This window comes from Poecilia latipinna, unplaced genomic scaffold (assembly GCF_001443285.1).
Source record: "Poecilia latipinna isolate Pla-1442-1.1 unplaced genomic scaffold, P_latipinna-1.0 Scaffold3429, whole genome shotgun sequence".
Taxonomy (NCBI): Eukaryota; Metazoa; Chordata; class Actinopteri; order Cyprinodontiformes; family Poeciliidae; genus Poecilia; species Poecilia latipinna.
The window spans coordinates 21,946-47,818 of record NW_015116045.1 but is presented as its reverse complement, the minus strand read 5'-3'; the positions used below and the strand labels follow the sequence as shown (position 1 = coordinate 47,818).

At 40.0% G+C, this 25,873-nt stretch overlaps 4 protein-coding genes across 5 annotated transcripts in view; all 4 read left to right on the top strand.

The window, feature by feature from the left end:
- Positions 1-201: 201 nt before the first annotated feature.
- On the top strand, positions 202-3,264 carry LOC106940958 (rho GDP-dissociation inhibitor 1-like; the record flags this gene model as incomplete). The annotated part of the gene is made up of 2 exons (XM_015023854.1): positions 202-276; positions 361-3,264. Coding segments are annotated over 2 exons (272 nt in total), but the record flags the coding sequence as incomplete, so codon positions are not given.
- A 3,516-nt stretch (positions 3,265-6,780) lies between these two features.
- rpusd1 (RNA pseudouridine synthase domain containing 1) lies at positions 6,781-10,182 on the top strand. Of its 2 annotated transcripts, none has more exons than XM_015023851.1 (6): positions 6,781-6,891; positions 7,385-7,622; positions 7,708-7,831; positions 8,397-8,499; positions 8,588-8,689; positions 9,297-10,182. In XM_015023851.1, exons 2-6 carry the CDS (start codon positions 7,435-7,437, stop codon positions 9,689-9,691), a joined length of 912 nt encoding a protein of 303 aa, XP_014879337.1. In that variant the 5' UTR covers positions 6,781-6,891; positions 7,385-7,434; the 3' UTR covers positions 9,692-10,182. The 2 variants fall into 2 exon arrangements, with proteins under 2 accessions (XP_014879337.1, XP_014879338.1); XM_015023852.1 differs by having other exon boundaries at positions 6,785-6,891; positions 7,388-7,622.
- Positions 10,183-11,138: 956 nt separating this feature from the next.
- On the top strand, positions 11,139-14,360 carry slc25a17 (solute carrier family 25 member 17). The gene is made up of 9 exons (XM_015023848.1): positions 11,139-11,339; positions 11,598-11,658; positions 11,742-11,808; positions 11,885-12,036; positions 12,143-12,259; positions 12,801-12,949; positions 13,054-13,149; positions 13,248-13,333; positions 14,095-14,360. Exons 1-9 carry the CDS (start codon positions 11,283-11,285, stop codon positions 14,246-14,248), a joined length of 939 nt encoding a protein of 312 aa, XP_014879334.1. The 5' UTR covers positions 11,139-11,282; the 3' UTR covers positions 14,249-14,360.
- Positions 14,361-16,370: 2,010 nt separating this feature from the next.
- Positions 16,371-25,873, top strand: part of znf598 (zinc finger protein 598) — a 15,434-nt gene continuing 5,931 nt past the window's right edge. Inside the window, exons 1-10 of the mRNA XM_015023847.1 lie at positions 16,371-17,010; positions 18,264-18,376; positions 19,592-19,721; positions 19,882-20,093; positions 20,182-20,399; positions 20,476-20,569; positions 21,982-22,310; positions 22,413-22,488; positions 22,574-23,436; positions 25,026-25,176. Coding sequence (XP_014879333.1) covers positions 16,837-17,010; positions 18,264-18,376; positions 19,592-19,721; positions 19,882-20,093; positions 20,182-20,399; positions 20,476-20,569; positions 21,982-22,310; positions 22,413-22,488; positions 22,574-23,436; positions 25,026-25,176 — 2,360 coding nt within the window. The 5' untranslated portion in view covers positions 16,371-16,836. The remainder of the gene's footprint in view (positions 17,011-18,263; positions 18,377-19,591; positions 19,722-19,881; positions 20,094-20,181; positions 20,400-20,475; positions 20,570-21,981; positions 22,311-22,412; positions 22,489-22,573; positions 23,437-25,025; positions 25,177-25,873) is intronic.

Below are 25,873 nucleotides of genomic sequence, written 5' to 3'. Positions count from 1 at the left end.
TGTGTGTGTGTGTGTGTGTGTGTGTGTGTGTTTTGAGCACTCCTCAAATCAAAGAGAAACTGTGCTGTGGGGACCTCTGCTGGACAAATCCTGCCACAGCCTTTTGCAAAAACCCATAACTGGATTCTCTGAATTTTGCAAATTTTCTTTAGAGCCAGTTTGGGATGAAGAAAATGTATTTAAAAAAGAAATAACAGTAAGACTTTTTACAGGTGAACAGAGATATTGTGTCTGGCCTGAAGTATCGTCAAGTGACCTACAAGAAAGGAGTACGAAGTAGGTTCAGATTGGTTTGTCTTGTTTACTGCAAGTATATATTTTTATCTTAAAGCTCACACGCTTTCTGTGTTTGCCCCACAGAGAACACCGCCGTGTGCATGATGGGAAGCTACGGCCCACGAGCAGAAGAGCAGGAGTTCCTGTGTCCCGCTGACGAGGCGCCTAAGGGGATCATGTCCCGAGGTCAATACGTGGTCAAGTCTTGCTTCACTGATGACGACAAGAACGTCTACCAATCTTGGGAGTGGATCCTCAACGTCAGCAAGGATGGGAATTAACGGCGGAGTGTGAGGATGATGATGATGCTGAATGATTTCCCTGCTTCCTCTCCTGCTTTTTATTTACCGTACCCTGCCACTGTGTCATCTTCTTCCTTTCCGTAATCACGCTCGCTGAGACAGGAAGCTGTTTGCAGGTGTCTCGTCACATTTTCTTTACACTTTCTTCTTTTCTAGGTTATCTCGATTAATCCTGATATGGTTTATGCTTTTCATGTTTCTCCTATCTGCCTTATCTTGTCATGTGGCCTATCACAGAGAGTCAGTTTTAAGCACATAATGAAACTTGGCAGAAGGATATTTAACATGGGATGGTGTAAAACTATAGAAGCTGCAGGTACCTGCAAGATCTGTTTGTTCTGATTTACTGAAAGATTGTTTTTGGGACAGTCGAGGTAGTGCAAAACACTGACAGGAAGGCGAACACGCTGCTTAAAACCGGGTAGTTGATCCAATTAAATCCTCTTGGACACCAAGGAGGAACTCTGGACAGTAATTAGTGTCCAGCTTCAAATGATTGGACACAGCATCTCCCGGGGTGCCGAACCCAAACAAACGCACACAATGAATGCAGGAAAAAGACGTGCTCCTTTCAGCTGTCAATTGCTTTGGGAATCATCGACCCGTTTTGCATTTATGTACGTTCAACAACCGCAAGAAAGAAAAGGAGTTGCAGTGATATTTTCTGCAATCGTGTTTCTTCACGTGTCTTTTAACTGGTGTCCATCGAGTCTTTGATGGGGGTTTGATTGGTGTGTTGAGAGTTACGGTCAGAAGAAAAAAAAAACAGTTTGTGTGAGTTATTTTGTTTGACTCCATGTTTTTGTGATGTAAAAATAATGATTTTGATGCAGAAGGTCTGAGATATTCTCGCTGACAACAAACGTTTTCTAGAAGAAGTGGTCTGATCTGGATGCAGTAGTATAAAAAGATAACATGTACACTTTATATGTAATACGAACACACATTTTATGGTGGGAAATGACAAAGTACGACATGAATGGATATTAAAAACAGTGGGTGGATTAATCAATTAATTAGAAATTAACTCATTTTGACTGTGGCTCAGTGGAACCGAACTAGTTTGGAAGCAATAAAAGCGTGATAGAACCAGAGATTGGACATGGACGTCTAACATAAACTGCTTCAGTAATCCTGGTCCTCCACCCAACACCTTTGTGGTAAATATGGAGATCAGCAATGGTGGGGGGGGATATATTTTCTTTGCCAGGAGCTGGTAGAAGCTCATATGCCCTACTCTAATTGTATCTGGAAAACGATACGGTTTTCTACATTTTTCCACTGGATTTTAATGCAGACTGTCAGAATAACCAGGGTACACCCCTTGAAAAAGTTTCAAGGGGCATGAATCGTTTTCCAAGCATCTTCCGTATAGTAAACATTGTAGAAACTTAAAACTTTTATTTACGCTCTACAAAGACAAGTATTAGACTATTTCCAACTTCCTGAGTCATCTAATACCGTGCTAAACACAGTGAAGCTGGACTACAAGCTTCACATGTGCTGCCATCAACAGCAGAGCAAAGACAGCTGTGTCTAAACGCACGTTACTGGCTTTTCAACACTCGTAATTTCATAACTTTCCATCACTCTGGGGTCATAAGCTTTTGTTGTCAAAAGAAAATGATTAAAAAGCATATATGTTTTGAACCTAAAAGCTGAATTGCAGTTTAAAGGACAAATATCATCACATTTCAGAACCAGAAAACATTAAAAAAAATGACCATACAATTATTTTCAAATGAAAAAAACAAGTCTTCTGAACCAACTTTATGCCACCGCTAGAACAGTTAATGCATTAGTCAATTAGTGAGTCTACAGCTGGACAGAAAATAATGTTACATTCGATGTTTTCTGTTTCCAGTACAAAACCTCTAATGAGAACAGCGAGACTTAAACAAGGACTGCTCTGTGAAATAAAACTGAAAGAAATTGTGTTTTGTGATAAACTTATTTGCAGGAAAGGGCTGATGAATGCTCGAGTACGTCAGAGTGACGACGCTAGTCACAAGAGAAGCAGATATGACATCTATCTGAATGCTGCATAATATTAAAAAAAAGTTCCAGTTATACTTTTAATAATAAGTTAATAATCATTTTTGTTAAATTAAAGGTTAACTGAAAATATGATTAAGTGCTTTTAAATCCCTGTAGGGTGCTGGTTTGTTGAGTTTCCTTAGTGTTGCACTTGGACAACATTTCTCTTGATTCCCTCATCCTCACTTGATAAATTGTGATATAAATCATCACTTTACAGAATGAACTGGAACAGGAATCCTTGGAATAGTTACTTTGTGTTATGAAATGATGCCAACAATCTTCATGTCATCATTTTTTAGCATTCTCTGCTGCTGCTTTCTGCTTGTTTGCTCTCACACCTTTTCTCATAATTCTCAATTTCAGACTTGAAAGTGAATATAAACAGCGTGTGCTATAAGCCTTAGCACAACTGAAGTGGAAAAATGATCAAAATGATGATAAATGCCTTTAAACTGCCGTGTTTAATGTTTGGTCTTCTACAACCAGGCTAAAATTATTGTTTAGTTGTTTTCATTCCCATTCATTTGTTGTTGTTTTGGGGGGGTTTTTTTGGCACTTTTTGAAAGAGCACACGGTTGAAAACCTGTACCTGAACTGTGTATAATGTAGAAAGAAATGCATGTAGGTCCTTTGATACTATTCACATTAAAAAAAAATCTGAACTAAATCCTCTTTTCACTTGTAGATATCATGGATGTGAGATGTAAATAATGTTTTGCTTTGAGGCTATGAGATCTTTGGAGTACATGGATACCTCGTAGAATATGCGAAATAACACTCCTGTGCTGTGTTTGAGTATGCTGTTGTCATTGTAGGTGAACATATTTGGACTTACTGATAAATGAAGCTCCGTTTGAGTGAACTGTTGTGGTCTGAGACTAATTGTAAATGTTGGCTTGTTGGGTTTTGCATGATTGAGCGAGATTCTTCATTAAGGAATTTAAGGAACTTAATGTCACACAAAAATTAAGAAGAAAAACAATTAGCACATTTATTGTGATGTCAGCGCCTGCTAAAAGAAGCAGGCATAGTTGGTGCAAGGTCAGGCTGAAAGACACAGAAACCTGGAAACTCTTTGTATCTTTTTGCCTCCTGCAGCTAAAGAGCTGCATCGCTGTCAAATTCCAGTATCATGTATTGTTTAATAAAGGTAATTTAAAACAGCTGCTAAGATGTCTTGTTTGAAATGTTTATCCTTTTTGAATCAAGAATAGAGCTTTCCTAAAGTCATTAAATGTAGTAATGAAATTATAAATGTAAGTCCTGGATGGATGGATTGATTTGTTGAAATTTTGGTAAAGTCAATTTATATTTTCTTCTACTTTCAAAAAATTGAAAGCCATGGTATAAAATCCTTGAGTGACTACATGAGTTAGGCCAGAAACCCTCCACTAGGGGGCACTGTAAGGTGGACAGGTTTATTTTGCAAAAACAACTGAAGGGTTTTTTTTTTTTTTTTTGGAAAATGTATGTTCACGGTAACGCACTAAGCCAATACCTTAAATGTGATCATATGCAGCACAAGACAGTTTAATACAAAAAATATCTAAATCAAAAACAACTTTTTGGCTTAATGAGCTCAGATTTTCGTTTGAAGTCCTCTTTTTATTCAGAACTCTGTTTTGAGCAAAAAAACATTGACGCTTTTGATTTTCTTTCTTTTTTTCTTATTTTATTCCTCTTATTAAATAACCAGAAGAGTGGTGGATCAAACGACAACATAACAAGACAAACTAACAGAAAAAAAAGGTCACATTGCATGTATGGGGGAAACAAATACAGAAACGACTCATCTGTTCAGAGGGAAATGAAACCGAACGAGAACATCTCCAAAACTTTGGTGTGCCCATGCTTAAGGTAAAACATGTCTGTAATACATCTGACACTTCCTTGCATTTGCAGTGAATCTGTGACAACTTAAGTACAAAGACCTTCCTCACACTTTCAGCTCAGGAAAATCAACCCTAATGGGTTTTATACTTTCATCACATGAAAGCTAGCTGGCAAACAGAACTATTATCCGTCTAAAAACAAACAAAAAAATCATACTTGATCCAGGGGATGGTCACACGATAACAAAGAAGCCTGCAGATGTCCATTGACAAATAACGTGTCCTTGTCAATCACTGCACTCATTTCAGAGTCGCTACGGTGGTGTTGTTGCCGCTGAGCGCCTGCTCCAGCAGGGCTCGCTGGGCCGCGGCAGGAAGGTACAGGAAGGAGTAGAGGAGCGCCAGCAGCAGCAGCGCCAGCAGCAGAGGGAGGCCCCAGTCCGATATCATGATGGGCTCATCGCAACGAGCCTGCAGGAATGACTTAGGCATGGTGAACCCTTTACAAAGGCACGCCTTATTTACAAAGCTGCATCAAAAGATTCATCCAGCAAGTCCTGGATCCAAAGAGTGAAGCAAAAATGAAGTGTGTTGGTTTAGCTGGCAAAGAGTTTGCAACACCAACAGCATCCAGGACTCTCCTTAGACAGCAAGGTAACAAAAAACACAGAGAAAATCTCTCACAAAAAGTTGTTCCAGTTCCAGTTGGTGTCTGAGATTTGCTCAACTTGAATATCCCATTAAGGACTGAGGTAGAACTGAACTACATCCTCTGTAAGCGGATTGAATTGGTACGGTGCAACGCCTGTCATCTTCTCCTCTTTGTCTGTCATCTAACTGAAACTTTTGTGATTTCTAGGGTTGACGTAGGCCTGCCGAGTCACATGCAGTTCTTTGTTTCTGCGAGTGCAAAGCTTTGCTGCAGGTGCATCGTCCTGACGAGCGCGCCGGTGAAACATTACGCAACGACAGACGAAACACCGATGACAAGGAACTCAGCTCTGATGAATGTACACACACAACACGCAGAAAACCAAACTGAGTTATGAAATATGGCTTATATAATAACTGTTAATCATCTTAGCTGGAGAAACAGACCCATACCTGCAGCGTGATGGGATTACCCGCAGGTGGAGTGTGCTGGATATTCTCTGGTGATTCAGAACAATCTGCCATGAGCTTTGGACCATGTGAGGTCATCGCTTGACATTGGAATTATGTTTTTCCTGAGAGCTTACGTAAAAAAAAACTAAACACACAGACACATATGGGTTTTAGTGCAAACAGTCCCATCTGTCTGCGGATTATTTCCAGGTGTTTAATCTCTTGTGAGGTCATTCACACTATGACTAGGACTGAGATCACGTGAACTTTGTTTATCTTCTCTATAGGCGACCACCTGCAGAGAGGACACTGGGCAGAAATACTGAGCCAAGAATCAACAAAGCGGTTTAGTTAATCTGTTATAATTATAACCTAAAATGACGGAAAATCCACCAGCACTAACCAGGCCAGGCATATGAACAACTCACTCTGCTCCACTAATTAACACTATATTCACAAATATAATATGAAAGGTAGTTTAGAAAAGCAGGTTACTGACCATTGATGTCACTGACTATTTACTAGTTTTTGGGATTCATGTTTGTATCTATGAAAAAAAAAATAGGTTCTTTAAATTAAGAGCAAATGAATAGGAAACACTTGAAATGCTTTGAAAACTAATTTACAAATGCAGATTTGGGAAGTCCTTTACAAAGAACATTACATTAATGTAGCATATAACACTTCCACTTTATTTTGGACTTGAAAAGACAAAAACTGGCCAGTAATTGAAAGTAACAGTTCTGGATCAGAATAGGACAGCTTTAAAAAATTAGATCTATCAAATATGAAAGTAAAATAATCAATATTCTAAGGACAAACAGAAAAGTATGTCAGATTAAAGTATCAGAATATAAAAAAATATGTCAAATGAATTTGGAAAATACGAAACAATACTGATGATGTGATTAATTGCTTTATTCTTTTTTTCTTCCATTTTTTGTTGAACAAACCTCCCAAAACAATTAAAACAGGAGACGGTTGAATTGCATAATATGTTATTCTAATTCCATGTTCATTATTTATTTTATTTATTAAACAAAGGTGGAGACAGTAACTATTCTATTTTATCATTTCTGTGTAGATCCACAGAAATGATAAAATAGAGCGATTCGCACTATCTTCCGCTCTCTCTTTTTTTTCTTTTTTTTTTTGCTGTAATTTTTAACATGACTGTCATTGGGCTACATAACCTGAAGGTGGCGACATAATCCCGACGGACTAACAAAAACGAGAAAAGAAGAACACGCGCCTGCGCACAAGTGATCCATGAGACGTGGTTTTGTTTACATGTTTTGGAAATAAGCTCCTCACATTTAACCTCAATAGGACGTAAGGTAAATAATTATTTAAAGCGATGTAACAACGTGTTTCGTTGCCGGGCAAATGTCCGTATTGGGCGTGCTTTATAGCTGTGAATTGTTTAATAATTTAAAGGTGAAACAACAGCGCTAATAACATGCTAACTAAAACTTCACTGCATCTTGGTGGTGCCATTGAAATGTATTTATTTGTTTGGAATTCATAAACCACACCACTATGCTCTTACTTTTTACAGTATAATGGTGGTTTAACGCAGCTAAAAACATTCTTATTCATTTATTAAAGAGTTGCTCACAATGAAAGGATAAACATTTTGTTGAATACTGCTCTATTAACTCGACATTCAGACTGCTGTTACATGAGTTTTGACTGATATGGAGGCAAAGTGTTAATGCAGCCAGAAATTAAAAACCTGGTATTAACTCTAAAGTAAAAACTGTAATTACTCAATATGTTTTCTTGTTGTTGTTGTTGTTGTTGTTGTTGTTGTTGACTCCTTTGGGTCAGAAGTCCCGATCCAGTCTCTGCGGGGCTGCATTGACTGACAGCTGCGCAGGATGAGTTCGGAGCCAGCCAGCATTGAGAGCCTGCGTGTGTTGTACCAGAGCGACGACTACATCGTTGTGGACAAACACTGGGATGTCCGTATAGACAGCAAGATGTGGTACGAAAAGCAGACCGTGCAGCTGCAGCTTCTCCATCACTTCCCCCATTTGGCAGACCCCAGCACGTACTATGGGTTCAGGTTAGCAACCACATTAATTCATGCATCCAGTTTCGTTACGCCTCATAAATAGTTGCATTATTTTAGTTTTTATTTCTTCCAACAGATTTTGTCACCAGTTGGATTTTTCCACCAGCGGAGCTCTTTGTGTCGCTCTTAATAAAGCTGCTGCCGGAAGGGCTTACCGCTGCTTTAAGGACCGCACTGTCACTAAGGCCTACTTGTCTTTGGTAAGAAACAAAAAAAAAACGTATTTCCAAACTCTGTTCTGTTGTTGGTTTATTGCTAATTAGGGAAATATCAGAATTTTGAAATATAGTCCGACCATTCATGAAGTATAGCAACACCAAGCCCTTTTATCACTGAGTCTGATAATCCAGCAGCTATTAACTATTTGTAAGTTTTATCAAGCTATGTTTTCTTCAACATGAAACTTAAACAAAACCACTCGTCCTTCCTGGTAGGAGTGTAGGGTAAAGTTTAAATTTTCTTTTCTTTTTTGTTTCCCCCAAAATGTATCACAGACATTTTACTGATGAAAACCAAATGTAGCATTTTTAAAGATAATGTCACCTCCTCCCATCAAAATGGTTGTTAGTTTTAATTCACATAAGATTTACTTGATAGATAATATTATACATAAAATGATAAAAAAAAAGAAGATTATACAGACAATGATCTAAAAGTTATTGAAGAATCATGTTTTCTCTCTGGATATTGTGGCTTCACAGCTCGGCCCACAAACGTTGCTGTCTGCTACTCCTTCCCTTTTGTCTCAGTGAGTTTCTTTTTCAGCTTCGTGGGTGGGTGGAAAATGAGACACGAACTCTGGACTTCGCTGTCGGCAAGAACTCCATGGAGGGAAAAACGCATATGATGTGCATTGAAGGAACTGAAGGTACAGGTTTGAAATCAGCTTGCATGAAATGTACGGACAGCAGCTAGCTTTAAAAGGCTTACAGCACTTTCTCATGTTCACTCAACAGGTTGTGAGAATCCAAAGCCTTCCCAAACTGAGCTGATAGTGTTGGAGTACGGGGTGTATGACGGTGACCCGGTCACTAAGGTTCTGCTGCAGCCGCTCACTGGTACCTGATCTTATTTCTTTTTTTTCTTTCATTTACAAAGCCTTGCAAAAGTAGTCTTTTTTTTATCTTTTTGCATTTTGTCACAATCCAACAAATCAGTGTATATTATTGGCATTTCATGTGATAGACCAACATAAAACAATGTGTAATTTTGAGGTGAAGCAAAAAAGACACATTGTTTAAAAATATAAAAAGTGTGTGGTGCATTCTCTTTCATTTAACTCCGACACCTTAAATTACATCCCATTGGTTTGGTATTTATTTAGGAGGCTGAATACAAGTGTGTGTGTCTGTGTTTTTTTTTGTTGTTGTTGTTATTTTTGGGGGGGTTTTTTGGTAAAAAGTTTGAAAAGTTCATAACTTTGCTATAATTTATTTTTGCTTTTGCCTAAAATTTTCATTAAATACTTTGAAGTTTGAGACAAAATCAAAAGAGCTAAATTAATATTGATAAAACAATGAATGTGGATTAAATTCAAATGAAGTCGCTGCAGTTTGAAAAAGCAACTTGATGGGTTGCAGCAGAAATCTTTCACCTCGAGTATTTCAAGAAAATTCTTTGATAAAGAAACTTCCTCTCTGACTGCTATGACCTTTGTTTTTTCAGGTCGAACCCACCAGCTGAGGGTTCACTGCAGCGCCATCGGCCACCCCATCGTCGGAGACTTCACCTACAGCTTGGGAGCAGACGACTCTCCGTATCGCATGATGCTGCATGCCTATCTCCTCCGAATTCCCCTGGAGCCTCAGCAACTTCTCGTCACTGCCGGAGACCCCTTCATCCCAACGGTCGACCCCAAGTGGGTCCCGCAGCGCTCACTACGGACACTGGAGGCCACTGTCGAGGCCGTTTTGGAGCACAGCAAGACGAAGGAGAAGGAACGAGAGGTGGCGAGAAGCGAGGGGGAGAAAAGGAAGCAAAGCAAGCAACAAAGGACTGGGGAGAGCGAGGAGCAGAGGAGGGTTTGTCAGGAGTGGCTGAGTGAATGGGCCGGAGACTGATGGGTTCTTGTTGTTTTGGTTTAATGTATTTACGCAAAAAAAAAAGCAGGTTGAACATGCTTAAAAAAGTGAGGGACCACACACAGTGCTTAGAAGAGCATGAAACATTAATAAGTGTCGTTAGAAGGCATGTCAAAGGATATTTTATGCACTTAAAGTAATCATTCTCAAATCTTTGTCAGGTCAACCGTCAAGTCATAGTAACTTAATTACCTCACTGCAGCCGAAAATAAAGTGCCTTCCCTCATGATCAATACGTCCCTTTTTAAAGAAGTTTTTATTTCACTTTTATGTTCAACAATTTCTTTTTTTAAAAACCACTCCTTTCTTGTAAATGTATTTTGGTTGCTGCTCCGGTCATGGAGGTTTAAAATCAGATGTTTCCTTGACTCATGTTTGTTGTCATGTAATGTATCTTGTTACGTAAATCCCAACTAAAACCCTACTGTTGTTAGAAGTCCTGTGTCTATTAAAAAATTATTAACACCCGTCTTGGTTGCTCTCATGTACATTATGAATACATTCAGGCTAAACATACCAGCAACTGTAAAGTTTCTTTGCAGAAGCTGCCCAAGAAGAAACAAGATTGTATGAAGCAGTTACCACAGCTTGAGACAACGTCTAAACAAGCATTTGAATATTATATTGAATCACAATAAATGCCTAAAGAAGTTGCTGATGTGGTTGTTGTGAAAACACTTGCAGTGTCAGGCTGTTTTCATTTTTCCAGTTTACTGTGAATTCACCAAAAATATTCTCTCAAGACATTTTACAAGTCCAGTTTGTAAACAGTTATATTGAATGTAGTTAATTCCATTCCTATCCAATGATTTAGTCAGATTAATTTACATACAGTCCAGTCCAATCTTAATGATAATACACAGTTCGTTACATTTCACAGTTGTCCCATCTAAATTTACCCAACTATTTGCATTTAGTTGTTGACTTTGAAGCAATTCCTAAGCCTGAGCAAGCAAGTGGCAGCAGTGAAGAGGAACCACTGGTTATATTTTCTGTGAATACAATGTTATTACCGCTGTTGTCCTGTGACATATTTCAAAACAAAGTAGCTTGGCGTCAGGAGCACCTTTACTGAGTGAGAAAAACTCACCGCAATAATTGTTAATTCTGTATGACTTTGAGCTAAAGACGTAAAAACAGAAAAGGACTTGACAAAGGAAAACAAGAAGCATAAAGTTACTGGTAACAAATGGCATAAAATATAATTAAACAGATAAACACTGAGCGAGGAGTACTTTGGGAAATGAAAACAAAAAGTAGTCACTGCAAAGGAAGTTATATACGGGGTTCCATTTGTATCAAAAATAAGTAGAAGTCATATGTGCAGATGTGTCGCACAGTGAGAAATGTATATTTATAAACTGTCCAAATTAAATACTGAGCATTGAAATCGGGCATGGAACTACAGTACCCATAATCCCGTTCTGTGAGCCGCAGCTTCGAGGAAGTGTGAAGAAAAAAAGGAAAACAGCGAGCCGTTGGGTAGCTGAGCGTGTTGACAGCTGTTTAGCGGTGAAACAGAAGGAGGTCATCATCATTTGAGCAGCTTGGAGTAAGAGGACAGCTGAAAATGACCGCCCAGGTTTTCTCCTATGAGAGTTTGGTTCATGCTGTGTCAGGAGCCGTGGTAAGTTAGCTTCACTTTCACTGCTTCTTTCATTTACTATGAAAGAAGCTTTCTTGTCAGTTACCTATAGTGACATCTTACCCAGCCGAATAAAAGTTAATTTGATAAATATGTAGATATTATTATGTCTTTGACTTTTGAGTTGGTGTTGTGCTATAGAAATTTGCGTCGCTTTAAATTTGTAAATTTCTTAGCTGAGTTCGGTGTTGTCGTACAAGGGTCAGTCTTGTGTTGAATGCTGACTTCGGTCCGTTTTAGGGAAGCGTGACTGCGATGACAGTATTCTTCCCTTTGGATACTGCCAGGTTACGGCTTCAAGGTAAGACGTGGACGTGTAGTTTCCTTTGCAGACGCAGTTTAAATGCTAGATATTGACAACTTTTTTTTTTTCTTTGAGTTCAGTGGATGAAAACAGGAAGGCCAAATCCACACCTGCTATTCTGGCTGACATTGTGAAAGAAGAAGGACTGTGAGTGAAATGATTTTAACAAATCACAGCTGAATTATGAGAGAAATGAAACGGCATTTCTGCTGCCTCTCTGCAGACTAGCTCCCTACAGAGGATGGTTCCCTGTCATCTGTAGTCTTTGCTGCTCCAACTTTGTCTATTTCTACTGCTTCCACTGGATGAAGGCCAGCTGGCTGAAGAGCAGGCAGTCAACCCCCAGCACTGACCTCATTGTAGGCATTGTTGCAGGTAAACCGATCTCCTTCTGTATCACAGAAAGCTTTCTTGTGTATGAGTAAGTCTACAAACAGACAGTGAGGTTAGCTTTATAATTTTTTATCGATATGTTTTCCAGGTGTTATAAACGTCCTACTGACCACTCCTCTGTGGGTGGTCAATACCCGGCTGAAGCTCCAAGGCTCCAAGTTTCACAATTCAGACATCCGGCCCACAAACTACTCTGGTATCCTGGGTAAAGGGATTTGCTTTGAGTTCACATTTCCATGGAGAATCAGTTGTATTCTTGAGCTTTTTCAGATCTTTGTTCAATTACTACCACAAACTTTAGTGTATTTTGTTAAGATTTAATGTGCTTTTATTCTGTATAAATAAAAAAATTAAGTTTGGTATGCTTTTGCACAAACATACTTTTAGACACACCTTGAATTTTTTTCTGTCCCCACACCATATTTCACTGTATGTGCCAAGAATGATGTGCAGTAAGTTTGTATAAACCCCCAAAACATTATTATTTTTTTTTTCTTTTTGTCTAGTCTGACCAGCGCACCTTCTTTTTCTTGAAATGTACGTTATAATTTTTACATTTATATGTGTAAAACAAAAATGTCTTTTCACTTCCCAATTACCCACACTACTACTTTGTATCGGTCCACCACATTAAATGCTTCGAAACAGCATTGATGTTTACGGTTGTAACATGTGGAAAAAGTTCAAGGGACATGAATATTTTTGCGAAGCACCATTTGGCGTAACCTTCTCTATGACTTCCACAGATGCGTTTAAGCAGATCGTCCGTAAAGAAGGTGTTGGCGCCCTCTGGAACGGCACCTTCCCATCCCTGCTGCTGGTGCTCAACCCAGCCATTCAGTTCATGGTTTATGAAGGTCTGAAGAGGCAGCTGAGGAGAGGGGCTTCCAGGGAGGTGAGCTTGGAAGGTGGTAGCAGGATTCTCACATTATCTGGAGATAAGAGGCTTGGTAATAAAGAAAAAAAATGCGACCGATCTTTTCTTCCTTACCCTCTAAGCTTTCGTCTCTGGAGGCCTTCATCATCGGGGCGGTCGCCAAAGCCGTCGCCACCACTGTTACATACCCACTGCAGACAATGCAGTCCGTCCTCAGGGTGGGTCTCACTTTTATATCCATCATTACTTCATCAAAAGAACTGGAGGACATTTTGGCTCCAACTGTATGTTTTCTCCATACTTTCCCTAACGACAGTTCGGTCAGGTCAACACACCGACAGAAAAGTCGACGCTGCTGTCCAGCCTGCAGACCCTCCAGGGTCTACTGGTGAACAGAGCCAGGTGAGTTTTCACAAACAACGCACATCTACGATGATTAGTTTGAAATCGTTTCAGAATGAAGAATTAATGTTATGGTTTGTTGCATTATTTTGAGACATGTGTGAACTTGCAAGGGAATTACCAGGAATTTCTCAGGAAAAGTGAAAAAGGGTGGAACAACCAGTCCAGAACTGGTTTTTAAGCACTTCAAGGTTACGATTTATAGGAAGCAGGAATTTATGTCTCTTTTCGTTTTTTTTTTTTTCACGTGAAGAGATTATAATCCTTCCCGTGGTAACTTTCTATTTGCCACTCTTCAATAAGGACCAGATTTGTTTTGAGCACTTGATCTGCTGATTCAAAAAGGTTGCACTGGATTTGATTTAGGGGTGTCAGAGTAAAAGGAGATAAGAACATTTTTCTATTTATATTGTAGCACCACACAAAATATGCAAAAGTTTAAGAAGTTTCAACAATTTTGCAAAGCACCGTAATTGTTTGCTAGCAGACTACCAGACTGTTGTGTCAATCATGAATTGCAGTCCAAATACATCCCATCCTCACTAATTTTTATTTTATTTTATTCTGTGAATGTTGAAATTAAATCAATAAATAATTGACTCAATTATTATTTAAAACATTTTTGTGTGCTACCACTAGAAGAAATGTTTTTTTTTTTCCACAATATTTTATATCGATAAAAAGCCTTTTGTTGTTTAGTTCTCTGTTAAACGGTCATCATCAGTCTTCAGTCCTGTTTTCAACCTACTTCTCTGCTGCAGGAAACACGGTGTGTCGGGTCTGTTCAAAGGCCTGGAGGCCAAGCTTCTGCAGACCGTCCTGACTGCTGCCCTCATGTTCCTTCTCTATGAGAAGATTGCCAGCAGCACCTTCAGAGTTATGGGACTGAGCAGCGGCCACTACAAGAGACGCTAACCAGCAACCAGAAATGCAACCCTGGACACTTAACAACAGAAACGCGCTGTGATGATGACCGGACTGGACCTCATTTTTAAGATTATTTCACTAAACAAATGATAAACCACTACTGATGTTTTATTGTGATTTTCTAATGTTGGAGTTCATTCATTTCGTTTCTGTGCTCCACCAGGTTCGTTAACCAGTTTCAGGACCCGACCAGAACCCTTGAGTGTAAATTACCTTGAGAAATAATGAGATTTGGTTGTATATAAACGCAGGCTTTAATGCCGGAAAATGATCAAATGTTACAAGCCACACATGTCACATAAATGGATCAGATACAGAGTTACATTCACCGTCCAGTGCTGGGGGCACACTTAGCTCACCTTATGGATGAAACCAAGTGAGGCAAGGATTGCAGCGCAAGTTTAGCTTTTTATTCTTCTCTGCAATCTGTTCCCTTTCTAAAGGGTAGTCTAATCACTTTCAGTCTGTTTATGTATGACTGCCGGCAGACACACATACACATGGTTATGTAAACTGCAGCGTGTGTGTGTGTAAGAAGTTAAAAGAGGCTGAAGGAGACAGAGGAAAAGATAGAAGAACCAACAACACTTCTGTTTTTGTCTTAAGAGTTCCTGCTTTAGGTAATTGGTTTTCAGTCTTATTGACTTTTCATCGTCAAATTGATAATGTAGAAATAAAGATCAGAGACAGGGAAATGAGGTGTTGCCATTGGTGATCCTACAGTAAACGTAAACTGGTTCACATCAGATTTTAAAGTTGATTGTCTATGTGGTTTATGAATTTGTTCAGCAGCTCTCATTAAACCTAAACTTTGATACCGACTTCGTAAAAGCAATAACATTTTTTCAGGATGGAGGAATATTTTTTGTCTTTTTTGTCTACATCTGATGTTTGTTGAAACTTTATTAACCATTTCTTCAGTATCTTTTGATATTTAGACAAGGATTATGTTGACAGTTATGTTCATAATCCCCTCTGAATAATCTGAGACTTCAACTGCATCCAAAGACTTTTTTAAAGGTTTAAAATGTGAAAATCAAAGTAATTTACAAACATCAGGAGGTCTAGAAATTTGACACATATTTCTCTAAAACTATTCATATTCCCTCAGATTTTTCTCTTATTTTCTATACTGTTTCTCGTTGTGGAAACTGTTCATCTGATCAAAATTAACAGGGTAACACTTTCAAAAATACATTGAGCAATATGCTATTTTGATCAGGTACAAGAACTTCATACAAAATGTGTGGAAAAGCTATCAAAGTCCAAATTAAAACCTTAAAATATTTTTGAGGCAAAGGAAGAGCTGCTTGACAGTTCTATCTGGCTACTGTAGAGCAAATAGAAAGAAAATGTGACATTCAGTGTGAAAAACTGAACAGCTTAAAGAACATGATATAATTTTAAAGTAGTTAGTTCACGTTTAAGCATTTATTGTAATTTTGAATAAACTTATTATCCATCTCTGTCTCTGTATAACGGTACATTATGCTGTAATTCAAATAATGCTGCTGATAAACCCATACAATTTCTCCATTGTGTGACAATAAATTATAAGGAAGAAAAATGAAAGAATCTTTAAAATACCTTCAGAAAGTAGACTGCTTCACAGTCACTGGCCTTTGAAAACCTTAGAAGCAATGAATAGCTTTAGACAACAGATACAATTAAAGATATATTTCACTCAATGTAAACAGCAGTTTTTGAAAATGAACCAAAGATTTTTCCTGCCACCTGGTGGACTGATTACAGATTTTATCATTTTCATCAATAATCATAAATAAACATACTGTAGTGCTTCTTTTCCATACCCCTTTCCTTTATATGATGTAATATAAATATGTATGTAGTGCATCTGGGGCTGCACATTGGTGCAGTTGGTAGAGCTGTTGCCTTGCAGCAAGAAGTTTCTGGGTTTGATTCCTGGCCTGGGGTCTTTCTGTATGGAGATAGGCACCAGCAACCCTCCCGACCCCACTAAGGGACAAGGGTGTACAGAAAATGGATGGATGCATCTTGTAAGCGTGGAGTCTTCTTGATCTCGGACATGTCTCGTGGAATCACAGAGTTTGAAGAACAACACAAAACAGTTATTTTTTAAATTATCCTGTGTTTAGAAATCTCAGCAGCGTAGAAGAAAGTTGTCAAACGTTAACTGTTCAAAATAGTGTGCTTTCAGGGGTCGACAAAATTAGAAAGGTACTATATTAGTTGGGTTCATATCTAGCTTCAGGTTACTGTTGTCCCGGTAGTCTCGCAAAGTCCGAACGTTTTCCAGAACACTCACTGAGGCGTGTGAAAGGTTTTTACGGAAGTCCAACCTTGCCGGTGAACACCAGACCACAACACGTGGATCAGCCATGACAGCATGCGCAGATGCCACATCTGAGAAAGGCGCAACGAGCGTGCTGTGGTCCTGACCTCGGCCCATCCATATACTATATAGATCTGTGGCACTCCAACCGTTACGTGACGCTATAACCGGCAGTACTTCACACTTTCGTCGTTACGTAAGCACTTCACTACCGAGACTCTCCCAAACAGTTCTAAGCTTTAGCTCCCTTTTTACCATCAACATGAACTCAACAACCGTAAAGGAGTCTGAGAAGACATGCGTCTTGTGCTGCCAGGACATCGACATCTTCGCTTTGGGTAAATGCGATCACCCGGTGTGCTACCGCTGCTCCACCAAGATGAGGGTACTCTGCGACCAGAAGTACTGCGCCGTTTGCCGCGAGGAGCTGGACAAGGTGCGGATTACTCTACTACTCTGGCCCGGGGCTGGAGCTAGCTAGGCCTCAACGTCATTTTAGTCTCCCTAAGTATTAAAAGCTGCTTCCGTGTAATAGTATCTTAAGGGAATTTACAATAGGTATAACTGCGACAGGAAATGATATAGTGTAGCTTTATTGTGCTTAAATTACGTTTAGTAGCTGTCACTCGCCGAGCAAAGCAGGTAATGCTAACATCAGCACAGCAGTATGTGTTGGTTTATCAAGTTAGGTACTATTACATAACGGATTGGCTTCAGTGTTTATCAATGAATGAAAACATGCTAAAAATGTAATCTAATATTGGTAGCAATGTCTTCATTTAGCGTCACATCACTAATATTGTAATTAACTTGCCAATTACTAATGCCCTGCTAGTAAACATTTACATTTTGGACAAATGTTAGGAAACGTGAGAGATTTCAACACATGGTGATGTTAGGTTCAAAATGCAGCTTTATTCTACACAAAGATGCTTTAAATGGACAATATCAGTAGATATGAGGGTTCAGGGTATTGTAACATTCTTTTGAGGCGACTGGGAACCTAAAAAAGTAGAAAAATGATAACCTAAAACAATTTTAAAAAGCTAGACACCAGTTTACACATCAAATAAATCACTAAACAATATAAAGGCATTAAATCTAATCAAAAGGTGATGTGAAACAATTTGTATTTCATGATGTGTAACTTGATTTAACTTTAAAAATGTAAAATATAAACTAGTATGTACTTTATCATAAGGTTGGACTACAAACTCTGGGTTGTATTCCTTCCCAGTTTCTAGAAAACATAGATAATCATGACAGAACAACCACTTACTGGGAAATCTCTAAAAGTTGAGTCTGGAAAGGTGTGAAACCTGATTTAGGATGTCTGGATTTAGTCAGGATATAGACATAATCATGAATATGGAAGTGCTGAAATTTTGTAAAAGGAAATTAACTCATCGCTGTCTCCTAACTCTCTCTGTGTGATTCAACCTGGTAGCTTCTCTGTTACCAGAAAGTTTGTGTTTTCTTGAAAAATTGTACATTTTAAAATGAATATGTCCTGGCTGCAGTTCACCTCAGAATTTTTTTTAAAATCAATTATCTTCCATATTGGTAGCATCATGAACATTAAGTTTTTAGTTTAAAGTTTAAACAGCTTTTTTTTTTCCTTTTGTTTATAAAATAAAATGTAACTTTTTGGGTGTCATTAGTTTAACCTTTCCTATCATGCTCTTCCAGGTGGTGTTTGTTAAAAAGCTGAAGACCTTTCAGGCTCTGCCTTATCAGCAGTTTCCCTTTGAGAAGAGATACAACATATATTTCGTTGACGAAATGACCCACTCTCAGTACAGGTATGGAAAGACTCTGCTCTTACTGTTTTTAATGCCTTGGGGTTATTATAATGCTTTAAAACACAAGATACCAGGGTTTTGCATGCCTGATAATTTAGCAACTAAGATATTGAAAAAGTAGCTGTATATATCCTGACTAATTGGGATAATTGATTGGGGGAGAAAACGGCTTCACTGATGTTTTAGTTTCTCCCACAGAAAAAAGCTGTTTCTTTTATAGTAGTATCTGGATAGTTAGCACATCTGTATACATGCATAACAGACAAGCTATCAACATTTCTTACTTGAATAACCAATTTTCTCTTTTTTGTGCACGTAAAACTGTTGGTTGTTGACTCAGAAAATGTAGCAGAAAATCTTTGTTTTCTAAAGTGTCCATGTTAGAATCAGCTGTGTTTGGCAGGTTTGTGCAAACAAACTAGAAATTTGACTCTGGTTTTGCCCTCACTGGAAATATTTAAATTATAGGCAAATGGAAAATCAAAATTTAGTCCTTCTTAACTCGTGTAATGCTTCTGCTGGTTATGTTTATATGCAGATCAGTTTGCTGAATGTCAAGGCTTGGATTAGCATGTGTACCATAAAATACTTCATAATCTTAGAATTTATTTTCGAATGTCATAATATTTCAAGACTAGTGTTTCAGCTGCTCTCTGTTGAGCACTTCCTTCTAAATCAAGGGCTTTCTCTTTCTGCAGTCAGGTCACATGACACAGATAGACACGAAGCAGCATCGACAGTTTCCATTTCACTGTAAATGTAACTGGAAGAGGTTGAGTCATTGGATCAACTAAATAATGGGCACGGCCTATTGCACAGTTTTGCAGAGCATGCACACAAATATAGTCTGTGCAAAATGCAGCTGCTGGTCTAACTGGAGCTGCAGCTGAAATAATAACAGACTATAGACTGACCCTCATTTGATTGAATAAAACTAAACTGTGGCTAAAAATTACAAACAAAACTTTTTACAACGGTTTATGAGATGAAACTGTTTTTTCACAACTCTTATTGGAATGTTAGAAATACCTGATTTCCAGAGGGACTAAAAGCTTGATGTAATGAAGAAGCTGGTTTATGTCCCATGCATTCTTGTAAGTGGCTGTAATATTGCAGCTGGTGACTCTGTGGTCACAAGGTGGCGACCAGTTTTCAAGCTGTGGATTCAGAGTTTAAGTTCGCTTTTTCTTGATGTGTTTTTATGTTTATAATCAGGCTTCTGCTGCTGTCGGAGTGCGTCCGATGTCCTGAGCCTAAAGTTTTCTCCAGATTTGAGGAGCTGGAGCAGCACATGAGGAAGCAGCATGAGCTTTTCTGTTGCAAGCTCTGCTCAAAACATCTCAAGGTATGTGAGCTCCTCCCTGATCCAGAGAAATCCAGTATTTCTGTTGTAAAATCAGATCAGGTGGCTGTAGTTTAGCTCTGTTGTTGGTCGTGAAAAGTTTAACCAGAGATCAAATATATTAAAAAGTGAACCGTGTTCTGAAAACCTGCCGCCTCTCCAGATCTTCTCTTATGAGCGGAAGTGGTATAACCGTAAGGAACTGGCGCGGCACAGAGCGCACGGCGATCCGGACGACACGAGTCACCGAGGACACCCGCTCTGCAAGTTCTGCGACGAGCGTTACCTCGACAACGACGAGCTGCTCAAGCACCTGCGCAGGGACCATTACTTCTGCCATTTCTGCGACGCGGACGGCTCGCAGGAATACTACAGGTGTCCGCAGAAGAATGAAAATCCACCCGTGACGCATGTGTTTCATCGCATTCCTGCTTGAGTTTCTTACTGACCCGTCTGTCCTCAGTGATTACCAGTATCTAAGCGAGCACTTCAGAGAGAGCCACTACCTGTGCGAGGAAGGACGCTGCGCCACGGAGCAGTTCACGCACGCGTTCCGCTCCGAGATCGACTATAAGGCCCACAAGGCTGCGGCGCACAGCAAGAACCGAGCAGAGGCCCGGCAGAACCGCCACATCGACCTGCAGTTCAACTATGCTCCGAGGCAGCAGAGGAGGAACGACGGTGGGTCATTGTGGTCTTGTCGAGCTAAAAAGACGTTCCTGAGGCAGTGAGCTTGAATAGTCCTGTTCTTCTTTAGGCATGGTTGGAGGCGAGGACTATGAGGAAACGCGGCATAATCGAGGAGGACGGGGTAGACTGCAGATGGGCCAGAAGAGCTGGAGGTACTCCCGGTGAGTTTGCATGATCGGCCCTGGGATCCATTGAAAGTTCCCTTGAACTTCAGCAAATGTCAACCACAAACTTGGATCATATTACATATTGTGCTTAATCTTTCCAGCATTTCATATGATATACCAAAACAAATCAGTGTGTAATAGGAGTAGAGCAGTACTGCAACTCTCTTTTGATTTGAGATATGTCTAAGCTTAATTTGATAACTACAATTTACAGTTTATTCAGTCAGTATTTATTACAGCAGCTTTTAGCAAGAAATAGCAAACAAGAACCCACACCTCCAGTTTTGGTGGGGTTTTTTACTGGCTTCCAGTTCAGTTTTGAATGTTTTTTTTATTATTATTATTCTTTTTTTCTTTTTTAAATCTCTTAATGATCTCACCCCTTATTTGTCTGAGCTGCATCAACCTTACATGCCATTGATTGGTCTTAAATCAGATGAAAATATACTTTTTTGTTTAAAAACACACTTTCCTCTCCATTGGCTTTTAATTAACACAGTGTGTCATAAGGTAGGTATCGTATGTGCCTTAATCTTTTCCTTTTTGTATGTACTTGTGTTAATTTCTTTATTTTTTTTTTGTTTTATTTTAATTTTTTATTCAGTTGAGTCTAGGGATGAAAATATTTTATAATAAAATTTGTTGCACTCGATAAACTAATAACTTCCGCTTACAGAACTTAGTGTTGTAGTTTGGCCGCCATCCAGAAGAGGGCGCCGCTGGTCATCTTGAAGCTGAGCCGGCTCTGGGATGTAAAAACAAATATGGCGGCCGGCCATTCCGAACCGGGAAAGAGAAACGGTCCAGAGTCCGACATGAGATGCAAAATGCACTTTTACGCGGTTTTGTTTTGAAATATTAACACTCGAAAAACTCCTTTAGTTTCACCTTAGTAAGTGTTGATTCTGAGGGCTGTCGTGAGTTAATGCACTTCATGGAGCCAAGTATGAATGCCTCTCTGTTAATGGGGAATTCAGTGTTTCAAATATTTTATTCTTTTAATCATTTGGTTTTCTATTTGCAACCTAGGAGATTCATGGTTTGGTGTATTTTATAATTATGTCTAAGCTTAATAATTTGAGAACTACAATTTACAGTTTATTCAGTCAGTATTTAATACAGCAGACACAAATAATGTTGAAATTTAATGTGTTTTTATTTAATTCAGCATATTATGAAAAATGTATCCCTTTTTCTCATGTTGTGCAAAGACGGTTGATCCTCTTTTTCTTGACAACTCAGGTTTTAAGAATATGGCAACTTATAAATTAATCTTTAGTCAGCCAACTTTAATTCAATAATTGATAACTTGCATTCCTAGTTGAGTCCTGCTGCACTCAGCCTATCCTGTCTTCACATTTCACCTCCAAAGCTCCATTTCTAAGCTCTTCGTCTTATCTGTGCAGGGAAAGAGAGGAAGAGGACAGGCAGGTCGAAGCAGCTTTAAGAGCATCGATGGCGATGCAGAGGCAGACGGAGCGGGCCGCCATGCTAAGGCAGATGGAGCGACCGATGACGCAAAAGCAAACAGAGCGACCAGTGACGCAAAGGCAAACAGAGCGACCAGTGACACAAAGGCAAACAGAGCGACCGGTGACACAAAGGCAAACAGAGCGACCTGCGATGCAAGAGAGGAACACTTCAAAACACTGTAGAGACGAGAGGATAGAGAGAATAGAACCTGAAGAGCCCAGACACCTGACTGGACCGATCAAACCAAGCAACAAGCCTCCAGGTATAAAAATAAAATCACAGTAACATTATCTTCTTCTTCTTCAGATTACCAACTTTGTCTTCAATGTTTTTTTTTTTGTTTTGTTTTGTTTTTTTTAAACAGTAAAAACAATGAAGAGCTCTAATCCAGGAGACGAAGATGACTTTCCTGCTTTAGGAGCCTCCGCCGTAGCACCAATGTAATCCTCATCTCACCAAATGAAGTCATCATCTCATGATAGTCAGTTGTGCTGAAATGTCTCCCATGTGTTCTCGTCCCTCCAGCGCGAAGCCGGGTCCGGCAGCACCTGCTGCTGCGGCGCTGAAGGAAGAGGAGTTCCCGAGTCTTTCCAGCACTGCGGTTTCCTCCCCGATGACCCCTGCTTATTCTGGACAGCCGAAAAAGAACTCCTCCTTCCAAGAGGAGGACTTCCCTGCTCTGGTGCCCAAAGTTCGGCTTCCCAAACCCGCGGCGAGCGCCAACTCGGCGTGGTCTAACAGCACCCCTGTGGCCAAACCGAACCCTCAGCTTCCTCCTTCTTCTAGAGCTCCGCCTCCTCTCTCAGCCGCTCCCTCAGGGCCTCAGCTCCTCTCTTCTTCAAACTCGTCATCCTCCCGCAAGAAGAAGAAAGTCGGGGAAAGAGAAAAGGCGACGCCTCCCTCTCTGTCTGACGACGACGACGGCGGCGGCGGAATGACCCAGGAGGAGTTCTGCTCGGTGCCCACCATGCTGGACATCTCTTCCCTGCTCACCGTCAAAGGAGCCAACAACAAACCCTCCACAACCCCGTCCTCCGCAAATCCGCCCCCCAACCTGGACCTCCCCTTCTCCAAAGTCGGCAAGAAGAAGAAGCAGAAGAACTCAGCTGCCTCCTCCGCATTGGCGCCCACCGTTTCGGACACTGCGGCACCGGTGAACGCGATCTCCGTGGAAACGGCTGCGCAGAAGGAAAACGTCCCCGAGAAAACCTGGAGCAAATCACTGTCCAGCGCCGTCACGGCAACCAGCGTGTCAGCCAGTGGTCCCACTGATGCGACATCGGCAGTTTGCAGAGATTCTCCGAGGGTAATAACGCCGCCTGTCGTGGTTCCGGCGCCGGAGCCAGAGGAGGAATTCCCTGCTCTCATGACCAAGAAACCTCCTCCAGGTGAAACTTAGTTGCCTAGTTAAAGTCTTCTGTCTGCAGAATAAGCAACTATAAACTTCAATTCATGTTATCTGGATTTAAATTGTGTTTTATTTTAATTTATCCGTTGGTTTCAGACAAAGTGAGATTTAGAATCTGAATTACTGATGGCGGTAATATATAATCCTAAACGATTATACAGTTTCTAAATATTAAAAGGTCACTAAAAAACAGAAAAGGCCACCAAAACGAGTCCAACGTTGATGCAACTCAGACGAACCAATCAAAGAACATTAGAGTAATTGGAGTTTTTAAAAATAGGTTTTAATCGTCCACCGAGTCAAAGTATAACGAGTGAATTCCTTCATTACTGAAAATGTAGCTTTTTATGTTCAGCCTTGTTGTTTATGTTCAATAGTGACTCCTTCACCACTACAACAAAATATTTCTTTGACAGGCTCAGAGTTTTACTAGAGGACATAAAGCAGCTTCATAAATCAGGGTTAGGTTGTTCAACAATTTAATGTGTGAGGATCTTAAAATGTACCAAGACGTCCATTTTACATCTTGGTGAAATGGACGTACCAAGACACGGCCGTCCATTTTAAATGACTGGTTGGCAAATGAGAGCGTTAATCAAAGCAGCAAAATTGACAGCAACGTTAACATTTTTGACATTCCAAATGCCTTGTGTGGCAGAAAACTCACCCATATTGAGCAACATGGTGGTAGCAGCATCATGCTGTGGGGATGCTTTCCTTCAAGTGTTTCCATCGTAGTTTTGCGGAATACACTAGTTTTGACACAGCCAATAAAAACACGTCATCCAACTGCAGAAACTGTTTTATCAAACACGTGTTCTTTTTAAAATAATTGCCTTCTTTGCATCAAGATGATTTATTTTTGTAGTTCCAATTTGCTCAATTTTGAGGTCGATGACAATGCAGCACCATTCACCATTTTCAACTTGCGTTATTGTTTTATCATCCATCCATTCAGTCAGTGTATATATTTGTGTCATTTTGTCTTGAATCTTAATTTTTGTGTACCGAAACGGCAACTAAAGGGATTTTTTAAAATGAAAGTTTGGATAATCAAAGTGATAAAACTGCGAGTCTAGAGGGTGAAACCTCTGTGCTCTTCATAATCTTTTTCATTCATCAGTCAAACCTCATAAATCAGGCGGCTCTGAAGCAAGTTGTTCATCTGTCATTGGGCTATGAAGCAGCCCAGTGTTTGATCTTGACATTGTGTGTTTGCATGCAGTCACAGTGCAGTCAGGGTTATCAGTCAAAACAGCTGGAAGTGTCGCCTAAAGGTATAAAACCAACAGAAGGCTTGTTCTGCTCTGATGAGTAACATTTGGAGCATGTTGTGGATTACAGCTGTATCCACACAGTTTGGTCCTGGTTAACTATTGAACGTGAATAAATGCGAGTACTTGGTGTCGGCGTAGAATAGGTAAGCACGCCTCTATTTTGATGACGGACGTCAACATCTGACCGAACACCATAAAACATCGGTAGGCTGCTTAAACTACCTGGACGCTTCAGATCTGATGCCTCAGGTGGTCCGAAGAGCTGCGACTGTAATCTGTGTTTATGCTACAGGTTTCAAGACCTCCTTCCCGGTGAAAACCACAGCACCGAGCCCGCCCCTGGTGATGCCTCCGCCCGGACTGGGAAGCTCAGCCCCGAAGCCGCCGCCGGGCTTCACAGGAATCCCCCTCAACAGCAACGTGGTGGAGCCCGCAGTCAGTCTGTGAGTAGCTGTTAGGAATATCGATTACTGTAATATCTGGACCATCGAGCACACCTGAATATATGCTGCACCCGCTAACTGTAAAAAAAAAAAATCAATGAATCGCATGATAAATTAAACCTGTCGACCTCATTTTAATTATCGGCTTTATCGTCTCTTCCTGCCGTTTTTTCTTTCTCTTGATGACACTGAATAAAAAAAGGCTCAACTCTGGTGCTCTCCACTGACCCTCCCTTCCTATTTCCTTAGTGTAATGTCCAGCGCACACTACATGAGTTGTCAGCCCATTTTCAAAACCTGAGACACACATTAGCCGACAGAAATCCTAGGTATAACGGTTCGATCGGGTTCGTTGTGTCTTGTGGTGTCCAGCCACCTGGGCACAAAATAATGGCTACAAGTCCAGTTAACTAATTTTAATATCAGGCATTAATCAATGCTTTACTAGAATCTACCTGTGATGCATGTGGCTAGAGTCAGCGTAAAGTCCTGACTGAATGAAAATCATTGTAACCTATTTATGTCACGTTAACGAAGAACGTGTTCATCATCTGTGGTAGCAATTTGGCTTCAACTCCTCCCCTTGTCATTTCTATATTCTTTGTATGAAATGTTAAATATTATTGTTGTTCCCACATATCATTTCACCGTGTCAGCTGTTTGGGATTCCCCTCCGTAATTTCCCCTCAGAAATCAC

What these genes read in the sequence shown, in the direction of transcription:
- slc25a17 (XM_015023848.1), top strand. Translation starts at nt 11,283, where the DNA reads ATGACCGCCCAGGTTTTCTCCTATGAGAGTTTGGTTCATGCTGTGTCA. An exon ending in GGAGAGGGGCTTCCAGGGAG is followed by an intron (nt 12,950 to 13,053) that starts GTGAGCTTGGAA and finishes TTACCCTCTAAG; the next exon opens with CTTTCGTCTCTGGAGGCCTT. An exon ending in CTACTGGTGAACAGAGCCAG is followed by an intron (nt 13,334 to 14,094) that starts GTGAGTTTTCAC and finishes TCTCTGCTGCAG; the next exon opens with GAAACACGGTGTGTCGGGTC.
- rpusd1 (XM_015023851.1), top strand. Translation starts at nt 7,435, where the DNA reads ATGAGTTCGGAGCCAGCCAGCATTGAGAGCCTGCGTGTGTTGTACCAG. An exon ending in CTAAGGCCTACTTGTCTTTG is followed by an intron (nt 7,832 to 8,396) that starts GTAAGAAACAAA and finishes TTTCTTTTTCAG; the next exon opens with CTTCGTGGGTGGGTGGAAAA. An exon ending in GTGCATTGAAGGAACTGAAG is followed by an intron (nt 8,500 to 8,587) that starts GTACAGGTTTGA and finishes TTCACTCAACAG; the next exon opens with GTTGTGAGAATCCAAAGCCT.